This window comes from Suncus etruscus, chromosome 5 (assembly GCF_024139225.1).
Source record: "Suncus etruscus isolate mSunEtr1 chromosome 5, mSunEtr1.pri.cur, whole genome shotgun sequence".
Lineage (NCBI taxonomy): Eukaryota > Metazoa > Chordata > Mammalia > Eulipotyphla > Soricidae > Suncus > Suncus etruscus.
Window position 1 is genome coordinate 110493129 of NC_064852.1, and position 22510 is coordinate 110515638.

At 41.9% G+C, this 22510-nt stretch overlaps 1 protein-coding gene across 2 annotated transcripts in view; it reads right to left on the bottom strand.

Moving 5' to 3' along the window:
- CREB1 (cAMP responsive element binding protein 1) overlaps positions 1–22510 on the bottom strand; it is a 52368-nt gene that overhangs the window by 14401 nt on the left and 15457 nt on the right. For both annotated transcript variants that reach the window (XR_007495873.1, XM_049773285.1), the window contains exons 2-4: positions 17694–17815; positions 9421–9567; positions 2948–3048 (exon numbers count right to left, since the gene is read on the bottom strand). Coding sequence is in view for 1 of the 2 variants with exons in the window: in XM_049773285.1 (XP_049629242.1) it covers positions 2948–3048; positions 9421–9567; positions 17694–17807 (362 nt within the window). In the remaining variant the exon portion in view is untranslated. The remainder of the gene's footprint in view (positions 1–2947; positions 3049–9420; positions 9568–17693; positions 17816–22510) is intronic.

The following is a 22510-nucleotide window of genomic DNA, read 5'->3' on the forward strand; positions in this document are numbered from 1 at the left end:
TTCACTGTGGTACTAGTCTTTCAGGTTTTATCATGTACAAACCTTGGCTTTAAAGTTCCTCTGCTAAAAATGGCAGGGAAATGTGCCCAGTCAGACAAAACTAATTTGGAGAGCCCTTCAAGAACTCCCTCCCTCTGGGCTACTCCAATAAAGATTCAACAAAGATTCATCTGGCTGTACTGCATCAATTAATCCCTATTCCCCAACTTCCTGAGAATCTCACAAGGAAAACAACAGAAGAGTTGCTGTAATCAGGACCTAGAGACAAGGTCTCAAGAATTCCTAGCGAGTCTAGCAGGAGGAGGTTTGGCAGGCCCACGCCATGCCGGAGGCCTGCTTGGCCAGGCCTAGGGGGGGTGCGGGATTTGGGTAACCCCAGCACCCCTCTGCCGCCTTGCTCCAGATCTCCAGGGCTTCCCCGGGCCACACCCCTGGGCAAGCCGGTGAGTTGGGTCCCTCGGTGGAGCTTGAAGGTACCCTAGGCCTTCCCCCACTATCCATGCGGCTCCTTAGGGAGGGTCTGGGTGGGGCTCTGAACTTCTGTTCTCCCAGCTTCTTGAAGGATCTCTCCTTCCTGGGAGCCGGGAGTCTAGCAGGAGGAGGTTTGGCTGGCACTGGTAATCTCTGTCCAGCCCCCGCGCGCACAAGAAACATTAATAGTACTCTCACAAGAAACATTAATAGTACTCACTATCATTGAATTATGTTTTTATGTATGCAGAATGTCCATTTTGTACTCTGCCCTTTTGCATACCCCTTCATAAGTTCATATTTCTCTTTAACTTCTTTAACTCCTATCATCATTACTCCTTTTTTACCCATTCTAACTTAAGTACTGTTGAGTCCTAATTCACAGACCAAAGTGGTGCCACTGTTGAGTCCTAATTCACAGACCAAAGTGGTGCCCTAGAGTTAACACCCACCCAACTATTTTAAAAGGCATAAAAAGGACACATATCTTTTCAACATTTTATGGGTGTTTTCTTTGACGGCTATAACTTTTGCTAAATACTTTCTTATACAGTGATGATCCCCCCCCCCCCCCCATGTTTTTTATCTTCTCTTTGTGAACTGCTCAATATGGAATTTGGTGTGAAAGAATCCCTCAGTTTAATACTTATGTTTGAACCAAGTCATGGGTCTTGTTGGAAATGTTCTTATGCCCCCATATATCTGATAGCACCACGTGGCTTTATATCTTGTTTGCGTAGGCACACTGACATGGGAAAATACTATACATACCAATAAGTTCTTATCTAATAGAAATGGGAACACACAAATCTTGTAGTGCAATGAGACCTTACACCCTGAACATTGACATAAAGACCTGGCACAGGCCTCAGAAGAATGGGCATTCTCCATTTACCCCTTGATCTACAGAAGACATTTACAAAACATCCAAGGTTGTATATAACATCACCCGGAGGCATTCCTGTACCAGGGACGACCCTACAGCTGCTCTGACATCGATCTACTCAAAAGAGACATCCCTTAACACTGAGAAGACAACAAGAACAATGACCTGTTTACTGGACAGGGCTTGCTGTATTGCCCCTTTATGGTGAGGTTTGTCTATAACATCACCTGGAAGCAATCCTCTACCTCGGAAGACCCTACCACTGCTCAGACATCGTCCTGCTCAAAAGAGACTTCCCTTAACACTGAGAAGACTTAACAACAACAACCTGCTTACAGGACAGGGCTTCCTGCATTCCCCTTTCATGGTGAGGTGAAACGAGAAGGCACTCCACATCATGACTTCAATGTAGGACATGCAGATTCCAGAATCTTTAATACAGAAACATGAGACCAACAACAGAGACTGTGTGATAAGTGTGTTGGCGCTACGGACAATGTCTTGGAGCGAACGATAACTTTCCTGAGGCCTAGAGCTGGTCTTATGCCAGGAAACTTCAGGGGTAGGATCTCTTTGTATTTAGGCCAAGGCTATTCCTTTCCATGCCTCTCATATTTTGGTGGGCCTATGCAAACAACAATTGCCACTCTAACACCGTTTTTACTGTGCTCCTTTGACTCTAATCCTTAAAACACACCCACTTAAAATTTGAGGTTAACTTAAGCTAATATGCATGTACATGGAAATGTAAAAAATACTATGCCTCTAATGTTTAAGGAGTTACGTAAGTTTGATGGCTTTAGATTGCCTTGTGTGCTGTTGAGAAATATTATAATGTGCTACAATCTGGGGACTTGAGGGAAAAAGTAATTGCACATGGATTCTGTTTTATTTATCTTAACTTTCTTTGGTGAAAATTCAAAGTTAAGATATCAGCAAGGGGACTTCTTCTGATAATTATGTTATGGGTGATTGTCCTTCCACTGTAACTTTACCTTATCCTCTTTCTTTGCATCTTTTGTTCTCATAATTCATAATAAAAAATTATAAAAAAAAAAAAAAAAAAGAATTCCTAGCAATGAAAAAGGATACTCCTTCTTCAGGTCTGACCATAAGGAGGGTTGCAGTGTTTTTATGCTCTCTCTCTACATTTCCCATTGAATTGTTCCATTCCTTAGGCCCTACAGTGTGATTGTTTAAATGGCCTCTGCTGGGATATAGGTCAGTTTAGAAGATAATTAAGGCAAATTCCTTAACGTTTTTTTGCACATGAAGTACATATTTTATGTCACATTATTTGCCTAAATTTAGAGAGCCAGGTTTTCCTTTTTCCACATCAAATGCAGATAACATTTGCCTAGATTTTAGAAAACCCATGTTTCCAAAACTGTTGTGGTTTTTTCTCTCTCTCTCTTTTTTTTTGCTTTAGGGCTACACCCAAATATATGTACTCGGGGATCACTCCTATGGCAGCTCAAAGAATCTGGACCTATAGAGTGCTGGGGATCATGCATGGTAAGCCCCAGGGAAGGAAATTGCCCACCTGATCTGGCCCAATGCTTCTGAACTTTTAACTGTTAAATTGCACACCTGTAGGAAGGCCTTCTTGAGAGAATTTCTCTTCTTTTCTGGGAATCTGTTACGCTATCCACCGACTCTTGTGAATCTTCACTTTCTGCAATAGTTGAAATCTGAAAATAAACAGGATATTCAACAGGATAATCAAGTTTCATCCTCACATACTTCTGAGTTTTAAGAAAATGTAAAAATAAAAAAAGATCTTATAGCCATCATACATTCATGGAAAAAAATACACACTGTAGTTCTTATTAAAGATCAGTACACCAATCACTTGCCCTTTTATTTATCCACTAAGAGTGCTAAGTTCTTTCAAAACCAAATGTCTGTGATACTTAAATATAGCTTAATTTTTTTCACAAAGTTCATCTATGTGATCCTGATTGTCTGACTATTATGTATTTGACTTTATTAGAATGAAATTTCCAGATAAAAGATAATTTGTGACATGAAAGAACAGAAGACTAAGTATTTGGACCTAAGTATACACAATATTTTCTATTATTGTATAAACCCTTGTAGTTGTTTACACAAGTACACAAATAAGATCAATAAGCATCAACCATGTTTCAGCTGTTTGTTCCTAGAGAATGAGAGAAGCCCTTTGCTATATACTATTATTTCTTTTTTGGTTTTTGGGTCACACCAGGTGGCACTCAGGGGTTACTCCTGGTTCTGCGCTTAGAGTCTCTCTTGGGAGGCTCGGGGGACCATATGGGATGCCAGGATTCGAACCGGGGTCTGTCCTGTGTTGGTTGCGTGCAAGGCAAACACCTTAACAGTGTGCTATCTCTCCGTCCCCAATATATACTATTATTTCACAATTCACATTCAATAACTTCTACCATATAAAAACATATGGAATTAAAAATAATGAAGATACAGACTAGAGATACTATAGCAGTAAGGTATTTGCTTTGTATGCATCCAAGCCGGGTCCAATTCTGGCCCACCATATGGTCCCTTGAGCACCAACAGAAATAAGTCCTTGATGGGGCCGAGGAGATAGCACAGTGGTTGGGCATTTGCCTTGGGTGGCTAATCCGGGAGGGATCCAGTTTGATTTGAGTGCAGAGCCAGCAGTGACCCCAGAGTACCACTGGGTGTGGCCCAAGAACCAACCAATCAATAAATAAAAAAAAGAAAAAAAGAATTAAGTCACTGGTGCAAAGCCAGGACTAAGTCCTGAGCACCACTGAGTATGGCCCAAAAGGGGGGGAGAGATGAGTTGAATTAAGATTTTACATGAATAATAGCTACTAATACATATATATATATATATTTTTTTTTCGGGCCACACCCATTTGATGCTCAGGGGTTACTCCTGGCTAAGTGCTCAGAAATTGCCCCTGGCTTGGGGGGACCATATGGGACGCTGGGGGATCGAACTGTGGTCCTTCTTTGGCTAGTGCTTGCAAGGCAGACACCTTACCTCTAGTGCCACCTCGCTGGCCCCAATAGCTAATAATATTAATTGAGAACTTACTATGTGTTGCCAGGTTTTGACTAAGGCATATTATATCAATATTCATTACCAAAGTAACATTAGGGTCTAGTAAGTAAGTCCAACTAATTTGAATCATGCTATAGGTGAAGAACTAGTACAAAGGGGATAAGAACTCAACAAATCATAAAGCCAGGACATAGTGGAGACAATGTCAATTTCTGTTGGTTCCAATCTCAAGCCAGTTTGGTTATATATAGCAATCCAGAGGTAGTTTTAACCTTAAAAACAAAACAAAACAAAACAAAACTACAAATCAACTCGTTGAATAAGACTATCAAATTTATACTGCCAACTGAACTTGTTAACTTCATTCTGTGAAAGAATTAAGATTTAAACAAGCTCAGGAGTCTATGCAGAACATTTTCACATTAAAATATGTGTAATGGAAAAAGAAAAAAAACCATATTGGTAGTTACTTGAGAAATGCCAAAGATATCTTTATATAGGTTCTGATAACTGAGCACTCACTCATTTTTGACTAACCTTGTGATAGAAATCTAAGAATGATTAATAAAATATCCTAAAGTCCAAGACATAAAGTCTTAAAGGAAACTTTTGTTTTGGGGCCACACCCATTAACGCTCAGGGGTATTACTTCTGGCTATGTTTTCAGAAATTGCTCCTGGCTTGGGGGGACCATATGGAACACTGGGGAATCGAATTGAGGTCCGTGGTCCGTCCTAGGCTAGCGCTTGAAAGGCGCTACCTCTAGCCTTACCTCTAGCCCCTTAATGGAAACTTTTTTACAAGCAAAAACCAGAACAACTCAGTATCACATGCTGAATCAAACATTTCCTCTTTGGGAATGCTATTTAGAGAGAACTAAGGACCGTAAACCCTAACACCCACCCCACCCCCCAAATCATTTCTCAGGTTAATGGGAATCATGTCCAAATACTTCTGGTGTCCTAGAGAAAGAACTCAGCAGCCTGAGAACATGCTACTGTAGAAAAGGGTTGACTGTGGCACATGGTCCTATGTGCAGAAGTTATGACCTGGAAACAAATTAGCAATAAAAAATATTGTTGTAGTAAGATTTAACTGTAATTTTATATTTAATAGATTGTTAAATATAAGCATTTGGTATTTTGCTGGCTCCTTATTGGGTGCATATATATATGGTTAAGAGTATGCTATTTTATTGATGGGTTGTGGGCCCAAACTGGAGGCACTCAGGGGTGTTACCTTTGGTTCTGTGTTCAGAAATCACTCATGACAGGCTCAGGGACATATGGGATGCCAGAGATCGAATCCAGATCTGTCCTGGGTTGGCTGTGTGCAAGGCAAACAACCTACCTCTGTGCTCTCTTTCTGGCCCCCACCCCAACCTTTTTAAGGGTGAAGGATTGTCTTTCAACCCTTAACTTTGAATCTATTGTCTGCTCTGACTATTAAAATGCATTTCGTGCAGGCAACAAAATGTTGTATTCAATTTTCTGATCCATTTTGCCAGTATCTCTTAATTGGTGCATTTAGTGCAATGACACTGAGATGACTGTCATGGAATTTTGTGCCACCTTTCTCTAAAAGTTCAGTGTTTGTAGAGTTTGTCTTGCCTTAAAGTACCCCCTTCAGTTCTAAAGAACTGAAAGCTCTATAGCCTTCCTTTATAAACCTGAATGAGTCTCTCTATGTGGGTGAAGTACTTGTGGTAAGGCATTCATTTTAATAACATTTTTCACTGTATCCCACCTCTGCCTTTGGGCCTAAAGCGTTGCTTGTGATAAACCTGCTGTAGATCTTAAGGATGCTTCTTTGTATGTAATTTCCTTTAAAGATCTTGCTGCTTTCAGTATTCTATGGTTTTCATCATTGTATTAAGCTGTGCCTTGGGTGCTTTTATTTGAGTCTCTTTTAGTCTCTTCATCTCTGGGAACTCCTCTTTGCTTCTTCACAGGGATTTTCTTCCTGGCTCACTGGGAACCCATGATTCTTAACGTTGTTTCTCTTGAATTCAACTAATAGCTCTCTTAGCATGAGGATTTTTTCCATCTGCTGTTATCTGGAAGTATTATGCAGCTCATCTTTGAGCTCACTAATTTTGTCCTCAGCAGCTGTTACTTTGCTAGTGAGACCTTCTAGTGAGTTCCAGTGAGTTTTTCATTTCACCTACCAAGTTTTTCAGATTCATTTCTATTTGAAGTTTTCTCATTTCTACTTTCATATCCTCAAGGCTTACTGGCTATCTGTTCCATGGTTTCTTTCGAGTTCCTTGAACATCCTCAACATTTCTGCTCTAAAGTCCTTACCAGAAAGGCTATATGGGTTGCAGAGACTAATTGGGTCTTCAGAACTACCACCTTCATGCATTAAGTATGGTGGGGTTCTGCACTGCTTTTCTGAGGTAAACCCTTCTGCTCTATCTTGAAACACAGAAGCATTCTCTCTGCTGAGCCCTTGAACATACTTTTAGTATCTGTGGAGTTCAGCCTCACTGCTTTCTGGCCTGTTTCCTTTATCACCCTAAATAAAGGATGACAGATACCTGGTCCCTTTTTTTCCTCCTGCTTGATCATCTTCCTAGCACTTATCCTCACCTGACATACTGGACTTTCTCATTGTCTCCTCTGACCCAAGGTGAGCAGCATGAGAATAGCAGCCAAAATGTTGACCTTCACATAGTATCTTGTAGTTAATTACCTTAAACACAACCTGTTTGAATACCCAGAGCACAAACCCTGCTTTCCCTAAAACACACCCTATTTTAATCCCCTCTTCTGTCCTACTTGATTGGCTAACACAAAATCCACTCCCTACTCTCTCTTAATATAAATAAATAAAACATATCCTTTAAAAAAAAAATAAAAATAAATATCCTTTTCCCATTTAAAATACAAGTGATTGGTGGATGCTTCTTTGTGGGTACTCTACTCACCTGGAATTCAACCTCACCACCCTCATTTACAGTATGTAAACAATAAACATTTTTTGAAGGAACCCCTATGGTACATGACTTTGTATTAAAATGACTAACAGTGAGAAAAGCCAAGAAGGCTATAGTATTACTTTCAGACCATATCCTATTATTTTTGTGGTGATTCTGTGAGATGACTCATACATACACATTAAGTTAAGGTGCTAATGTCAAGCTATATATAAAATATTAATAAGTTGTCTTCTATAGTTAAAAAATACTGGAAAATATAAGCAGAATTTCTGATATCTAGTCTCTGCTTTAGAAATGGTCTAGATGGGCCCGGAGAGATAGCACAGCGGTGTTTGCCTTGCAAGCAGCTGATCCAGGACCAAAGGTGGTTGGTTCGAATCCGGTGTCCCATATGGTCCCCCGTGCCTGCCAGGAGCTATTTCTGAGCAGACAGCCAGGAGTAACCCCTGAGCACCGCCAGGTGTGGCCCAAAAACCAAAAAAAAAAAAAAAAAAAAAAAAAAAAAAAGTTACCACCAGAAATGGTCTAGATGGTTTCCTTGCAGCCTCAAGAATGAAGGGGTCATTTCTGTCCATATTTATTTAATGTAGACTACTTATTAATTCTAATTAATAACTTAACCAAATGACATTAAACAAAGTTTATAGGCTTTCCATGGGGTAGACTCTTGAAGGAATTTATTACGACTCACAGAAGTCAGGTTTTCAGGGTCCAAATGATAGTACAGCATGGCGGGTATTTGCCTTGCATGTGGCAGACAAGAGTTTGATCCCCAGCATCTGTATAGTCCCTTGAGTATAACCAGGAGTGATTTCTGAGCACAGAACCAGGAGGTAAGCCTTGAGTACAGATATGTATGGTCCAATAAAAAAAAAAAAAAAAAAAGTGAAAACTTGCTTTTCTACTTTCCAATGATGAAACTGAGACAATGTAAAAGCTTTAGAAAGCTGTTCACCCCAGGGAAAATTTTTTTGTAACTATGACTATTGAAAAATCAGGAGAGAACAGCTTCCGTTCTCTGTATTTGAATGCTGGGCCACATTGTAGAAGAGAGACTAATATAGAAGGAAAAGTAAGTTTTAGAACAAGGTCTGGGTAGACCTACCTCTAAGAAGATATTAACAACTTGGAATTTCATTTCCATAGATAAGAACAAGGAAATGAAGTGTAACTTCTCACCTTCCTTTCTAAGAACAGACTTCTCCAAACCTAGGACCTAGGACTCACCTTGTTCCAGAGAAGTCTTTTTAAGTCCTTACACAGGAAGACTGTGAAGCAAAAAATATGAAATGGGAGGCTGGGGTTATGGCCTACTGGCTCTCCAAGGTTTTTACCCTTTTCTTTCTATCGTTAAGCTTAATCTAAAGATGTATATGCTCTAGGTTTCCTATGAGACATGCACGCACCTTCCAAAAACTGCAGTGCCTTGAGTCCCTTGAGAATCCAACCCAAAGGATGTTCACCAGAGAAAATGTGTCAGATCGTGCACGAAACAATGCACTTTCTGAACAGATCTTATTTCACAACGATACGACTTAATTACAAACCTAAACACCCTCAGCTTTACAAATGTTTCTTTCACGCGATCTTGGTTCTGCTGGGCCCAGAATCACAGGGAATGAAACACCTCCGAGTGGGGTGGGAGTGGGGGGAATGTTACATGTTCCCAGGCACTGCTGGAGAACACCCTCCCTCCAAACAAGCATCATTTAAAAGTAAGTATCTCAGGCCAGAGAGATAGCATGGAGGTAGGGCGCTTGCCTCACATGCAGAAGGATGGTGGTTCGAATCCTAGCAATCTATATGGTCCCCCAAGCCTTGCCAAGAGCAATTTCTGAACATAGAGCCAGGGGTAACCCCCTGAGCACCGCTGGGTGTGACCTCCCTCAAAAAACACACACACACAAACCAAAAAAGAAGTATTTCTTCTCAGTTCTCGGTTCTGTCTGTTCCTTGATGTAAGATGGATCACACAAGCACACACACCCCAAATGAGCTCTCAGCTAGACTTGTCCCTATTTTCCCAATAGTGGCATAGAGACATGACTATAAACAGAACTACAGAACACGCAGAGCTCTTTGTCCACATACCTGCACTGTCTGGACCTGGGGAGACTGGATCACGGAGGGTTGGGCCGCCTGGATGACGCCATGCACTTGAACGGTTTGCCCGTTGGGCAACTGTACTAAGGTTACCGTGGGCGCAGATGACGTTGCATGAGCAGCTGGCATGGATACCTACGGAGTCAGACAGAGAGACAAATGGCCGTCAGAGATGGCCTCAGGAGGCTCCATATCCACTAGGGAGGAACTGTTCAAGCACAACAAATTTCATAACTGGGCTGGAGATGGTGCGGCAGGGAGCACACTCATCATATGTCTCAGTGAATCCAGAAGCAATCATGCTTCTATATATGGCACTACCAGGTGTGATGTCCAGGCACAAGGGAAGATGGAAGCCTTGAGCACATTTGGTGCGGTTCCCCAAAAAACACAATTTACTAGTGTAAAACTTATAAAACATGCAACACTGACTTCTTTCAACACTAAAGCCATGTAATTTGTATAAAGTTTTAAGGGCTCCCATCTGTAGTTTATTCATAGCCAATTTTCCATGTTGCTCTTGAAGAAATCAAGATAATGCCATAAGAAGATCTTCACTTCAAACAGAAATAACAAGTGCTCAAAGAAAAAGTTACTCGCAAAAGTCAAGAAATATGCTAGCAGGCCTTTCTTTAATATGTCTTATTAACAAAACCATGTTCTCAAATCTAATTGCTCTCAAACTAACCTAAGTCTGACATACTAAGAACAAATAAATAAATCTTGTAATTGCAGGATAATTTTTTCATTTAAGCTGATATGGCCTTGTTAATGAGAATTTCAAGGGATATCAGAAATTAAAAAGTTCTAGCATCCTTTTAAAAAACATTGAACAGTTAATATTAATAGGTTATAATTTATTTTCCTTTGAGACGCAAAGAAGGCAATTTTAATGAACCAAGTTGAGGTTAAAAGGGCTCTGAAACTGGGTCAGGGTGCTTGCTTGCCTTGTACCAAGTGGACCTGGGCTGGGTTCTGGGCCTCCTATATGGTCACCCCCCACCCACCCCCACAGTCCACCAGGAGTAATTCCTGAGAGCAGAGCCCCTCAACATCACCAGGTAATGGTCCCAAAACACAAAAAAGGGGGGAGGGGTCTCTTAAATAAAACATGTCTATCAGGTACTGTTCCTATGAGTAAGTACTTTTAGAGTAGGACTTCTCTTTGTTCACGATACACCAGGAATGTTAGAATTTAACTTACAAAACCTAAACTATGAAAATGAGAAAGATGGGTCCCACAACAAGAGGGACTCACATAATTCAACTCGACATAGCACATGAGTGAGTCACACTACATAAGGCAGGAAGAAGAGACATCAAGTGAAAGGAATACTGAGGCACTGGCTGAGCAAGTCATAAAAACATTTCATATTGTGTGACACTAAATAGCCTATATTTTACCCTAAAGTGATTGGAAAAGGTACTGAAGGACATGGGATCCATGAAAACATGGTGAGAATTGCATTTCAGTACACAGCCTTAGTGATTTGTATGAAAGGAGAAAAACGAAGACAAGGAGGCCAACTGAGAAAGCCTTTCAACTAATTAGGGCAATATAATCAATTATAAATAATTAAGAGGGCAGAAAACAAAGGATTGGTTGTGGTAAGGGTGGGCACAAGAAGTGATTTAGTAAAAATGCAGCACAAACAGACCAGAACGGGCTTTACTAAATGACTGGTGATGAGGTAAGAGGAATCAAGAGACTGACTGACTGCAAGTCATCGTCCAAGGAGGAACAGTTTTCCGAGTACTGGTGGTGGAAGATGGACTGACAGGACAGCTGAACTTGCAGAAATATTTAGCAAGCAGTTGTAAATATGATTGAAGTAAAAGGGAAGATCTTTCTTCAGGGCCGGTTAAGAGCATGAGCTTCCTGGGGATGCTGGGAGGCTTGGCAGGCCCCCAACTGTCCCCCTCTTTCTCCCGACTCCAGGCCTTCCCTGGGTGCCAGTTCAGATGGCCAGAAGTGGGTTCAGGTGTACTCTTAGGGGTCCTCAGGCTTCCCCCCTCCCTCCGTACTCCAGGGGGGAGGTGCATGGGTAGGAAGGTGGGCAAATATCTGGCTTCCGGTTTTCCCTTTGATTCTGGAGGCCAGCTTTTGCCAGGTATGGGGTTTGGGGAGTCCCCATGCTGGAGGCCTTCTCCCTAGCCTGGGGAGTGTTGGGAAGCTTGGCACTTTCTCTTTCTCCCCTGGACTCCAGGCTTTCCCTGGGCGCCGGTCCAGGTGGACTCTATAGGGATCATCAAGCTTTCCCCCTACCTCTCCCTACACTAATGGGAATGTGCTTTGGGAGGAGAGCGGGCCGTTCTAGCACTGGTTTATATTGGGACTGTCACTGAAAATTTTTTCTCCTTGGTCTCCTATTGATAGTATTGTATGCATATAGTTTATATATGCATAATATCCATCTTGTATTGTGACCTTGATACTGCCCTACAAAGCTCATTTCTAATCTTTTACTGCCTTAGTCTCAACCCTTATTTCTCATCTTCCCATGTTGGTGCAGCTCATGACATGAAGCTCACCACAGAGTGATGAGTGCAGTTAGAGAAATAACTACACTGAAAACTATCATAACAATGTGAATGAATGAGAGAAATAGAAAGCCTGTCTTTAGTACAAGTATGAGTGGGGTGGAGGAGGGAGATCTGGGAAACTGGTGGTGGGAATCTTGCACTGGTGAAGGGGGGTGTTCTTTACATGACTGTAATCATACAACTACAATCATATTTGTAGTCATGGTGTTTAAATAAAGATAATTAAAAATAAAAGATTAAATTCAGGGAAAAAAAAGAGCTTGAGCTTCCATCTGGGAGTCTTGCCTAGTTAGTTGGCTGGTTCTCTACATGTGGCCTTTTTATAACCTCCTCCCCACCCCATCCACAAAGTGACACAGGGTATATTTATAAAGCCCAGAAGCTCTGGTGGAGCCAGGACACTCTTTCGACTATGTTACTTAGAGCATCTCAGTCAAGAAGCAGAGAGAGATCCCCTAATGCAGTTATTAGTCCCCTGGACATCCTATAGGGGAATATACAAGCTAATAAAAGGAATAATCCCTGTCCATGCTAATCACTTTTCTTAGAAGCAATTCTCTTAAGTTTGTAAACCGGATACAAAAAATTAGATGAAAATTACTTTCCTACCACTCTGAACTAATCATTGCTATTTTAACTATAGATATTAGACCCATTTAAACAATATAGATTAATTTTTGAAGTCTGTGCTATGGGATAGCACTACTTGCACAGGATCACTCTAGGCAACAGCTAGAAAAATGAAAGGAAGCAAAGTGATATGCATGACATCCCTCACAGGTGTCTAAAATGGGGTTGGGAGAAAGGAATTGAGAGGGAGAGAGGAGAAAATTATCTTACAGAGACAGGCTGGGGTGGGATGACACCACAGGAGGGAAATTGGGGAAACTGCTATTGGGAAATGAACACTGGCAAAGGGTTGGGGTTGGAGACCAAAACACAACTATCACCAACTTTGTAACTCTGGATCTCATGTTGAATCAAACAACCAACAACCAACAACTCTGCTATGGAATAACTTTTTCTCTCAAATCTATGATAAATATTATTCCATATCAACAAATTCTTCAGTAGTTTTAGTGGCTGCATAATAGTGAAAATTCCATTCATGCTAATAAATTCCTATTTCAATGACCATCCTTTTACTCAAATTGTCATTATTAAATCCATATCAAATATATACCCAGGGGGCTGGAGCGGTGGTGCAGCGGTAAGGTGCTTGTCTTGCATGCAGCTGATTTAGGATGAACTGCGGTTTGATCCCCCAGCATCCTATATATAAAAAATATATACCCATAATCATGGCGCAGTGGCAGGGCGTTGCCCTTGCACACGGCTGACCTAGGACCTAGGACAGACCGATTTGATCCCCCCAGCCAGCAGCTATTTCTGAGCACATAGCCAGGAGTAACCCCTGAGCATCACCGGGTATGGCCCAAAAACAAAAAACAAGAACATTCCCATAATCAAAACCAACTTTCCCCTCCAGTTTTAAAGAAAAAGAAATAGAAATTCCTACAACCCCCTGTCAAAAAATGTAAACTAAAACATCTCATTAGTTTTAGTTTATCTTCCTTTACAAAGCAGGCAAAATTTGTTTTTCCCTCTTCATTGACTAAATCACGACACTAAGATTTGACAACTTTACTTTTAGTGCTAATGACTGGCAATAAAAAAAATCAGAATAATGAAAAGATTATTTGAAAAGCACATGGTGTACATGATCAGGTGGTAGCATTCCTTCTGTTATTCTATTGTTAGAAGTACCCGTGTGCTGGAGGGCTGTCTGCTAACAATGGCAAAGTGAACATATGCTTCTAATTCTGCTCTCTCCTCGTTACCAATTAAATTTCAGGAACTTGATTTTGTTTTTATAGGCATCATTGCATTCAAGAATGTGAAAGTGAGAATCTGAGAGGCTGGGAGACAGGTGGTTGAACCTGTTCAACCTGTTCATGACCATGAACCTGAACACATCAGAAGGCTGACTGGAGGCAAAGTTTGATTTGCAACAGAAAATTCCTAAAAGGCTTAAGACATGGGCCCCTTGGAAGGTAGAGTGGCGAAGCCCAAAGTCAGGCTTCTGAGAAGAGCTATGAGAAGCAGGCAGACCCTCTCATGACTGTCTGTGGAAAAACAAGGTACCATATGCCTTTTCATGTTCCCCCGGGCTCCTAACGGAAAAATGGTGAGATTTTCTTTCTTTTTTATTGGTTTTTTTGGGTCACACCCGGCAGCATTCAGGGATTACTCCTGGCTCTACGCTCAGAAATCGCCCCCGTGCAGGCTCAGAGGACCATATGAGATGCCGGAATTCAAACTACTGTCCTTCTGTATGCAAGGCAAATGCCTTACTGCTGTGCTATCTCTCCGGCCCTGGTGAGATTTCTCTTAACTCCCTAATACTGGGCATCACTAAAGGTGGGGTGGGGGCTCTAATCTCCACTTCCTCATTTCACTGGGTTCCCAGGCCCTTTGCCAACCAAAAACCACAAGTGCAGGATGACTGAGAAGAGACTGATTGGCTCGACAACAGGCAACCCTGAGTGCAGCCTCAGCTCAAAGCTGTTAAGCCTGACTATCCAAAGTTATAGCCGAGACTGCAGGTGGGCAGAAAATCACACCTTTCTCATATTTGAGAACAGTTTCTAATATATTCAGAAACAAATGTATGACTCTTGGAAATAAGGTAAGAGAAATAAAAATTCAATAAATGGGTCATAGAATATGTAATTGAGTAAATCTCCCCAAAAGCAGAAAAGACAATGTATAAAAGAGAATTTGTCCTAAATGTAAAACATTTGCATCACAAGAATCTGAGAAGAGAAAAAAAGTCTCAACAAAATAACTTAAAGAAACTGCCTAGAATTTATGAAAAGTGTCTACTGCAGAAGAGTTTGTTATACACAGCCAGAAAGAAAACCAACTGACTCAAAGCACCATGAATAGATTTTTTTTTAATAGATGCCAGATACAAGAAGTAGTCTTTTTCAACTATATATTGAACTAGTTAACTAGATGTTGACCGGTGATCAATGTTTCAGAACTTAAAAGAAAACAATTTAATCTCTGGAGAATTCTATACCTGAGCAAGTCCCAACAGTCTCAAGAATTACTGGAAGGCAATGTTATACTATGTCAAGAACACTCACTCCATGCGGAAGTAGAAGCCATTTCCAGAACGATGCCACGGAGCAGATCAGTTAGAAAGAAGTGTCATCCAAGGCATTATGATGACTATCACTACCCACAGGAAGATGGGCATTTAAAGTTTTGCCATAGCTAATGCTTAGATGAGAGAGAGTCCTATCAGCACACTTATCTTGATCTCAAACTAATGGAACCTGGGCTCACTGCCTTGGTTCACCTGCCTCACCTAACAATGTGCAATGTATTCCTGACTGGACAGTCATGGCTACAATTATCCTACTCCTGAACAATAGAAATAGGCCTGATGCCCTTAAGACTAAGCAAGGTGCAGTTAGCCTCCTGCAGTCAAGTTCTGCTCGAGCCCTCCCCCCACCCACACACACACAGGGTGTGCACACAGAAGTAAGAATCACATAGGTGGCTCTTCTTCAAAGCCCGTTTCTGCTCAGCAACTATCCAAAAAAAAGCAAGAGGCTCAAATCCTTCAGAAAGCTGGGAATAGGTATTAGAACCTCTGCTAGGATTACTTCTCCTAGGAGTCTTCATCTCAAAGTGTCATTATTGCACTCTCAACAAATGCGTTCATAATTATCATTTGATTTTTCTATTAATTATTCTCAAATATATGCAAATAACTGTCAATAAAGTGAATTAATTGGGGGAAAAATACCTAAGAACAAAATAATATAACCATAGAGAAAGAATTTTTAAGAAACACCAAAATATTGTAAATTAAAATTAATTTTTAAATCACCACAGCTCATTTTATTTTTGTGTCACACTGGTGGCTCTCAGGGATTACTCCAGGCTCTGCACTCAGAAATTGCTCCTGGCAGGCTCAGGGGACCATATGAAATGCCTGGAATCCAATCAGAGTCTGTCCTGGGTTTGCCATGTGCAAGACAAATGCCCTACCACTGTGCTATCGCTCAGTCCCCTAAAATTAAAATTTTTAAATAATTGGGGCTGGAGTGATAGCACAGCGGGTGGGGCATTTGACTTGCAAGAGGCAGTCCTAGTTCAATCCCTGGCATCCTATATGGTCCTCTGAGAACCACCAGGTGTGGCCCAAAAATCTCAAAGAAGAAAAATAAATGTTTTGGTGGTGGGATTTGGGCCACACCCAGTGACGCTCTGGGGTTAATCCTGGCTATGCACTCAGAAATCGCTCCTGGTTTGGGGTACCATATGGGTCTCATGGGATCAAACCCAGCTCCATCCTGGGTCAGCCGGATCCAAGGCAAACCTACTGCTGTGCTATCTATCACTCCGGTCCCATTATTTTCAAAATATTTTTAATAAAACATTGCCAACAACACAAAAATTCCCTGAAAACAAAAAATACACTTGAAACCTGTCAATACATTGCCATTCCATATTATTTAAAACCTATATTATATGCCATTATACTTAAGTATATGCCATTGCCATATATGTAAAACTTATACTTTCAAATTATCCATCCACCATAAATAAATCTGTATATTAACAAAAGGCAATTCCCATGATCATAGCTTCCCCCCCAATTATTTAAGAAAATATACCCATCACTTAAAATGTAATTTTTAAAAATTATATCACTACAAATATTTTAACGTTAAATGTGTTCATTAAAACATTGAATTAATACTTCTAAAACTAGGTAAAGTCATAAATGTGAGATCAGAACATTTATATTCTAATCCATTTACCCATCCAATGTATGTATACCTGTGTAATAAAAACTGAAGCCTGTCTAAAAAAACTTCCCTGAAGCCAGGCATGCAGTACGGCCCAATCCCGTTGTTCCCTATACCTCACAGGGTTCCCTAAGCACCATCAGAGTGATCCCTGAGTCCAGAGCCAGGAGGAAAGCCCAAGGTAACAGAAGTGACCCCAAGCCCTCTTAGGCCCCCCCCCCCCCCAAATGAAATAGGAACTAGATTTTTTTGTTTTGTTTTTGGGTCACACCCAGTGACGCTCATGGGTTACTCCTGGCTCAGCGCTCAGAAATCACTCCTGGCTTGGGGAACCATTATGGGGGTTGTGTGTGTGTCAAACTGCGGTTCGTCCTAGGTCAGCAAGACAAACATCCTACTGCTTGCACCAATGCACTGGCTCCAAAACAGGAACTACATTTATTCTTCTTAGAAAAGGCAGAACTCGGGGCTGGAGAGATAGCATGGAGGTAAGGCGTTTGCCTTTCATGCAGGAGGTCATCGGTTCGAATCCCGGCGCCCCATATGGTCCCCTGTGCCTGCCAGGAGCAATTTCTGAGCCTGGAGCCAGGAATAACCCCTGAGCACTGCCAGGTGTGACCCAAAAACCAAAAAAAAAAAAAAAAAAAAAAAAAAAAAGAAAAGGCAGAACTCAGGGCTGGAGAGATAGCATGGAGGTAAGGCGTTTGCCTTGTATGCAGGTCGGCGGTTGGAATCCGGGCATCCTATATGGTCCCCTGAGCCTGCGAAGAGCAATTTCTGAGCAGAGAGCCAGGAGTAACTCCTTAGTGCTGCCGGGTGTGACCCAAAAACCAAAACCAAAAAAAAAAAAAAGCAGAACTCGGAACCTAGGTGTGTGCTCTCTGGTACCTGGGCTAGTGTGGCGATCTGTGGCTGGGCTTGAACAGTCATTTGCTGGCTCTCCGCTTCTGTTACAGCTGCATCTCCACTCTGCTGGTTCTCGGCTCCTGATTCCATGGTCATTGAGTTACCTACAATAATAAGTAAGAGTGTTACAAGCACGACAGTGCTTCCTGCCACTGGGACTCTAAAGACAAATTTCAAGTCACAAATACACACTTGGATATCTATTTAGAATAGGATAGCTGAAGGGTCCAAAGAGAGAAACAGCAGGTAGTATGTTTGCCTCACACATAGCTGCCTGGGGGTCCAAAGAACAGCATCCCATATGGTCCCGAGAACCCCCAGGACTGATTTCTGAGTGTAGTGACCCCTAAGCACAAACAGCAACTCTCAAACTTCTTCAAATTTGCTGTTGTAAAGTTTCAGTCCCTTTATAAAAGTTTGCTTTTCTTTTTTTTTTTTGATTTTTGGGCCATACCCGGCGATGCTCAGGGGTTACTCCTGGCTGTCTGCTCAGAAATAGCTCCTGGCAGGCACGGGGAACCATATGGGACACCGGGATTTGAACCAACCACCTTTGGTCCTGGATCGGCTACTTACAAGGCAAACGCTGCTGTGCTATCTCTCCGGGCCCAACGTTTGCTTTTCTTATTTTTGATTTTGTTTGTCAAACGCAGTGGTGGTCACCCTTCGCAGTATGAATGGATTGTGGAATACCAGAGAATCAATCAATCAAACCTGGGTTGGCCATGTATAAGGCAAGCACCTTAACCACAGTACTATTACTCCAGGCCAATTTTTTTTTCTCTTTCCGTGCATTCCTACCCAATTAAATATGATTTATCTAGAGTTAAAAAAAAGGATTGATTAATCTCCCTTACCAACAACCAGATGAATGGCAATAGCAAAGTTCTACTTATTTAACTCAAATTGTAGAGAGGGGAGCTGAGGACAAGTGCCTCCTAGGTAACCATCCTGCAAGCGTGAAGAAACAAAACAGTAAAATACTTGAGGGAATGTCATTCCTGGGTTAAGACAAAAACCAGTCTCCAATTTAAAAGACCATGTTGTGGGGTCTCAAGGCCGAAAGATCTTCCTGATTCTCAAGAGGACCCACATGTGGACAATATCTGGATGCTCACCCCAATGCACTGTGCACTTACACAAGCAGTCACCCATGAAATTCAATTAAAAAATACTAAAACTATGAAATCTCATTAAGTTATGAGGGGTGATGACCTTCGAAGCATTCTGATCTCTTCTTTGCTAAGAATTTTGTATATGCATTGGTCATATACATGGGACAGCAGCAAGGGAAGTGAGCAGTGTATCCTGGCAGCACCAACGACCTGGAGGTTAAAGACATTTCTGATAATTGTGGAAATGATCGTGTCTGAAGGATCCACAACAGAAAGAATTCTTGCTTGTGAACTAGTTATTACCTATTAAAATATAAAAATTAATAGGTAGGGAGTAATTAAATGATTTCGGGAATAACGGAAGAGTCTCGATGCTTTTTCAGTATTATTTCGTCATTCTGAAATTGGTAAAGTTGTCACTGATATTTTTTGAGTATTACATGCCATCAGAATGTGTCTGCCATTCTCATATATTTTGCCACCTTTTACAGGGTTCTATAAAAAGAAAGTGCCTTACAAAGTGACCTAAAAGCAAAGCACATGGATATGAGCATAAATAATTTAGCAATAATATCTACAAAATTAAAGACAAAGGGAAACAGGACTCACGTACATAATTATTTAAAACATTCATGACAAAAGCCAACAAGACATGTATAATGGAATATATGCCACATACAATCAACATCCTTAACATCGAGAATACAGAGAAAAGACAAGTCAAGCTCGTATTACTGATTAACTCACAAAGATGTATACATTCAAGGACAGTCAATGTAGAACTCTTCTACAAGAGCAAAATAATGGATACAAATACCATTAGGCAAATCAAAGAAATTGCAGTAAAAATCTTGAAGCTTATCTCTGATATAAAGCTTTTCAAGATGAAAGATGAGTTATAGATTGTATTGTAGAATACAAAGGCATTTCCATCTTTTTATTTAGAAAAAAAGATTAAAAAATGCAAGATATCAAAAGAAAGGAGGGGAGAACAAGAGGCAACAATGACCCCTAGCACACCCTGGTGGAGTGGAGATGAGATGTGTAACTAATGGGAGCCACAAGTCTACCAGTAGGATACTTGAACCAGCAGGTCAACTGTGGAGAGTGCTTTGTATGGAGGAGGGAGGGGTGAATGGCATCCTGGGACTCTGGTGGATGGGCTGGTCCTGGAACAGTGGATGCCTGGAACATGGATGTGAACAACTTTGTAAATAACTGCCCAGAAAGAGAGAGGAAGGGAAAGGAAAGGGGGGAAAGGGTTAGGGGAAAAGAGAAGGAGAAGGGAGAGGGGGAAGGAAAGAAATGGGAATCAAGGGTAAAAAGAGTAAGGTGTGAAACAGATTACTGTTAAGCGCAGGGGTGGCGAACACACTGCTCTCAAGCCGCATACGGCTCCTGGCCAAAATGAATGTGGCTCTTCGCCTCTTATTTTGTATACTGTGGCTCTTTGCCAAGTTTGGATTTTGTTCTGCTGCTTCTGAGGAGGGACCTCTGAGGAGAGATCTCCAAGCACAGAGTTCCGCCCCCAGGCTGCGGCATCCCGTCTCCCATCCCTCGGAAACAACTGCGCGAGCCAGCGAGCGGGGACCCGAGTGTCACATGTTGGGTCACATCTTGCCGAGAGTTCTTAGTGTGGAGGACGCAGCACACCCTCACTGCAGGATTTTTACCCTCACTCAAAATGACAAAATGCAGTATGTGTGTTTGTCTGTTTCGGCAGGTCACTGTGTGGTGTGGCTCTCTGACTCACAGTTTAAAATTTTGGCTCTTTGTGTCGAACTTGTTCACCACCCCCTGGTCAAACCTGCACAAGGAAAATGGTCTGGATAATTCTACACTCCACTCTCTTTTATATATAAAGGACACATTTTACTTTATTTTATTTATTTTTGGTTTTGGGGTCAAACCTGGTGACGCTCGGGGATTATACTCCTGGCTATGTGCGAAGAAATTGCTGGGGCCAGAGAGAGCATGGAGGTAAGGCGTTTGCCTTTCATGCAGAAGGTCACTGGTTCAAATCCCAGCATCCCATATGGTCCCCTGAGCCTGCCAGGAGCGATTTCTGAGCATGGAGCCAGGAGGAACCCTCGAGCGCTGCCAGGGATCCCGACATACGTCCTGGATCAGCTGCATGCAAGGCAAACACCCTACTGCTGCACTATTGCTCCAACCCCATCTACAATCCACTCTTAGCTAGAGCCCTGAGGAGAAGATGTGGGGAAATTGGGTAGAATGACTTCATCATTTCAAAAACCTTTAAAACTGAAAGTCACAGGTAACAATTTTCAAACTGGATGGCTTTTAGACACCCTCTAACTGCCAGGAGTAATTCCTGACTGCAGAGTTAGGAGTAAGCCCCTGAGTAACATCATGTGTGGCCCAAAATCAAAAACAAATTTTTTGAGGAACAGATTTTTTTTGAGGAACTCACCTCACTGTGGGTTAGTGACCTGCCAACCTAGGCCTGATCCCTGAGCGCAGAGTCAAAAGCCCTAGGGGTGGTCCTAAAAGGAACAATAGTAAGCAGGGGGTAGTGTGGGTGACAGCTGGCAGTGCCCAGGCATCTTTCCTTAAGGGTGAACCGCAGCAGTGTCAAGAATCAAACCTGCATGACCCACATGTAAGGCATGCACTTCATCTTCTGGTACTGGCCCTGAATATCTTTCTGGTCCTAAACGGTTTACTGAAAAGGAGGACAGTGAGGAGGTTCAGGGGACCAGAGTTAGTATGGGGAATAAGGCACTTGCCTTCTGCATCTTTTAGTTAGCTCAGTTTTTTCATCACTGGCACCTCAGATGGTCTCCTGAGCATGGCCAGATTTTGTCCCCAAGCAGACAGGAGTGAAGGTGTGGCCAAAACAATAGAGCAAAAATAATGCAAAGCAACTTTCCATTAACTGGTCTGTCAGGGGTAGAGACCCTCATTCATCCCATTATTCTGTTTTTTTTTTTTTTTTTTTTTTTTTGTTTTTGGGTCACACCCTGTGAGGCTCAGGGGTTACTCCTGGCTATGCGCTCAGAAGTTGCTCCTGGCTTCTTGGGGGACCATATGGGACGCCGGGGGATCGAACCGTGGTCCGTCCTAGGCTAGCGCAGGCAAGGCAGGCACCTTACCTCCAGCGCCACCGCCCGGCCCCTCATCCCATTATTCTGATCCTAACCACTGCCAGCTACTCATTTAAATTTCTTGGTTTTCAAAAAGTCTGAGTAATTACACTTCCCATCTTAGAAAGTTTGAGAATTTTCTAAGGGCTGTTTCTCTCACTTCAGTGCTCTTCAGACAGACAGTACACAGTAAAGATGGCAGATGTTTTAATGTTCATAGAAACATCCTGGCAGCTGTTGAATGAGAGCTTCAATGACATCTACAGGGAAAACACCATCAGACAAACAGGAGCGGCAGAATTCCAAGGGTACCCAGAGATGGAATACCATACTGGTAATTTAATTTGAGAAAAGATTTTTTTTTTCTTTTTGTACGGAACCCAGAAATGCTTGGAGTTTATTCCTGGTACAGCACTCAGGGGCCTGACAAGGTTTGGGGACCACAGGGATGGTGGGGATCTGTAGTGTGCAAGGCCAATGAACTATCACTCTGGCTCCAAAGGGAGCTGGAGCAAAGAGTACAAGGGATAGGATGCATTCCCTACACAGCAAGCAGGATTCAATCCCCAGCACCTCA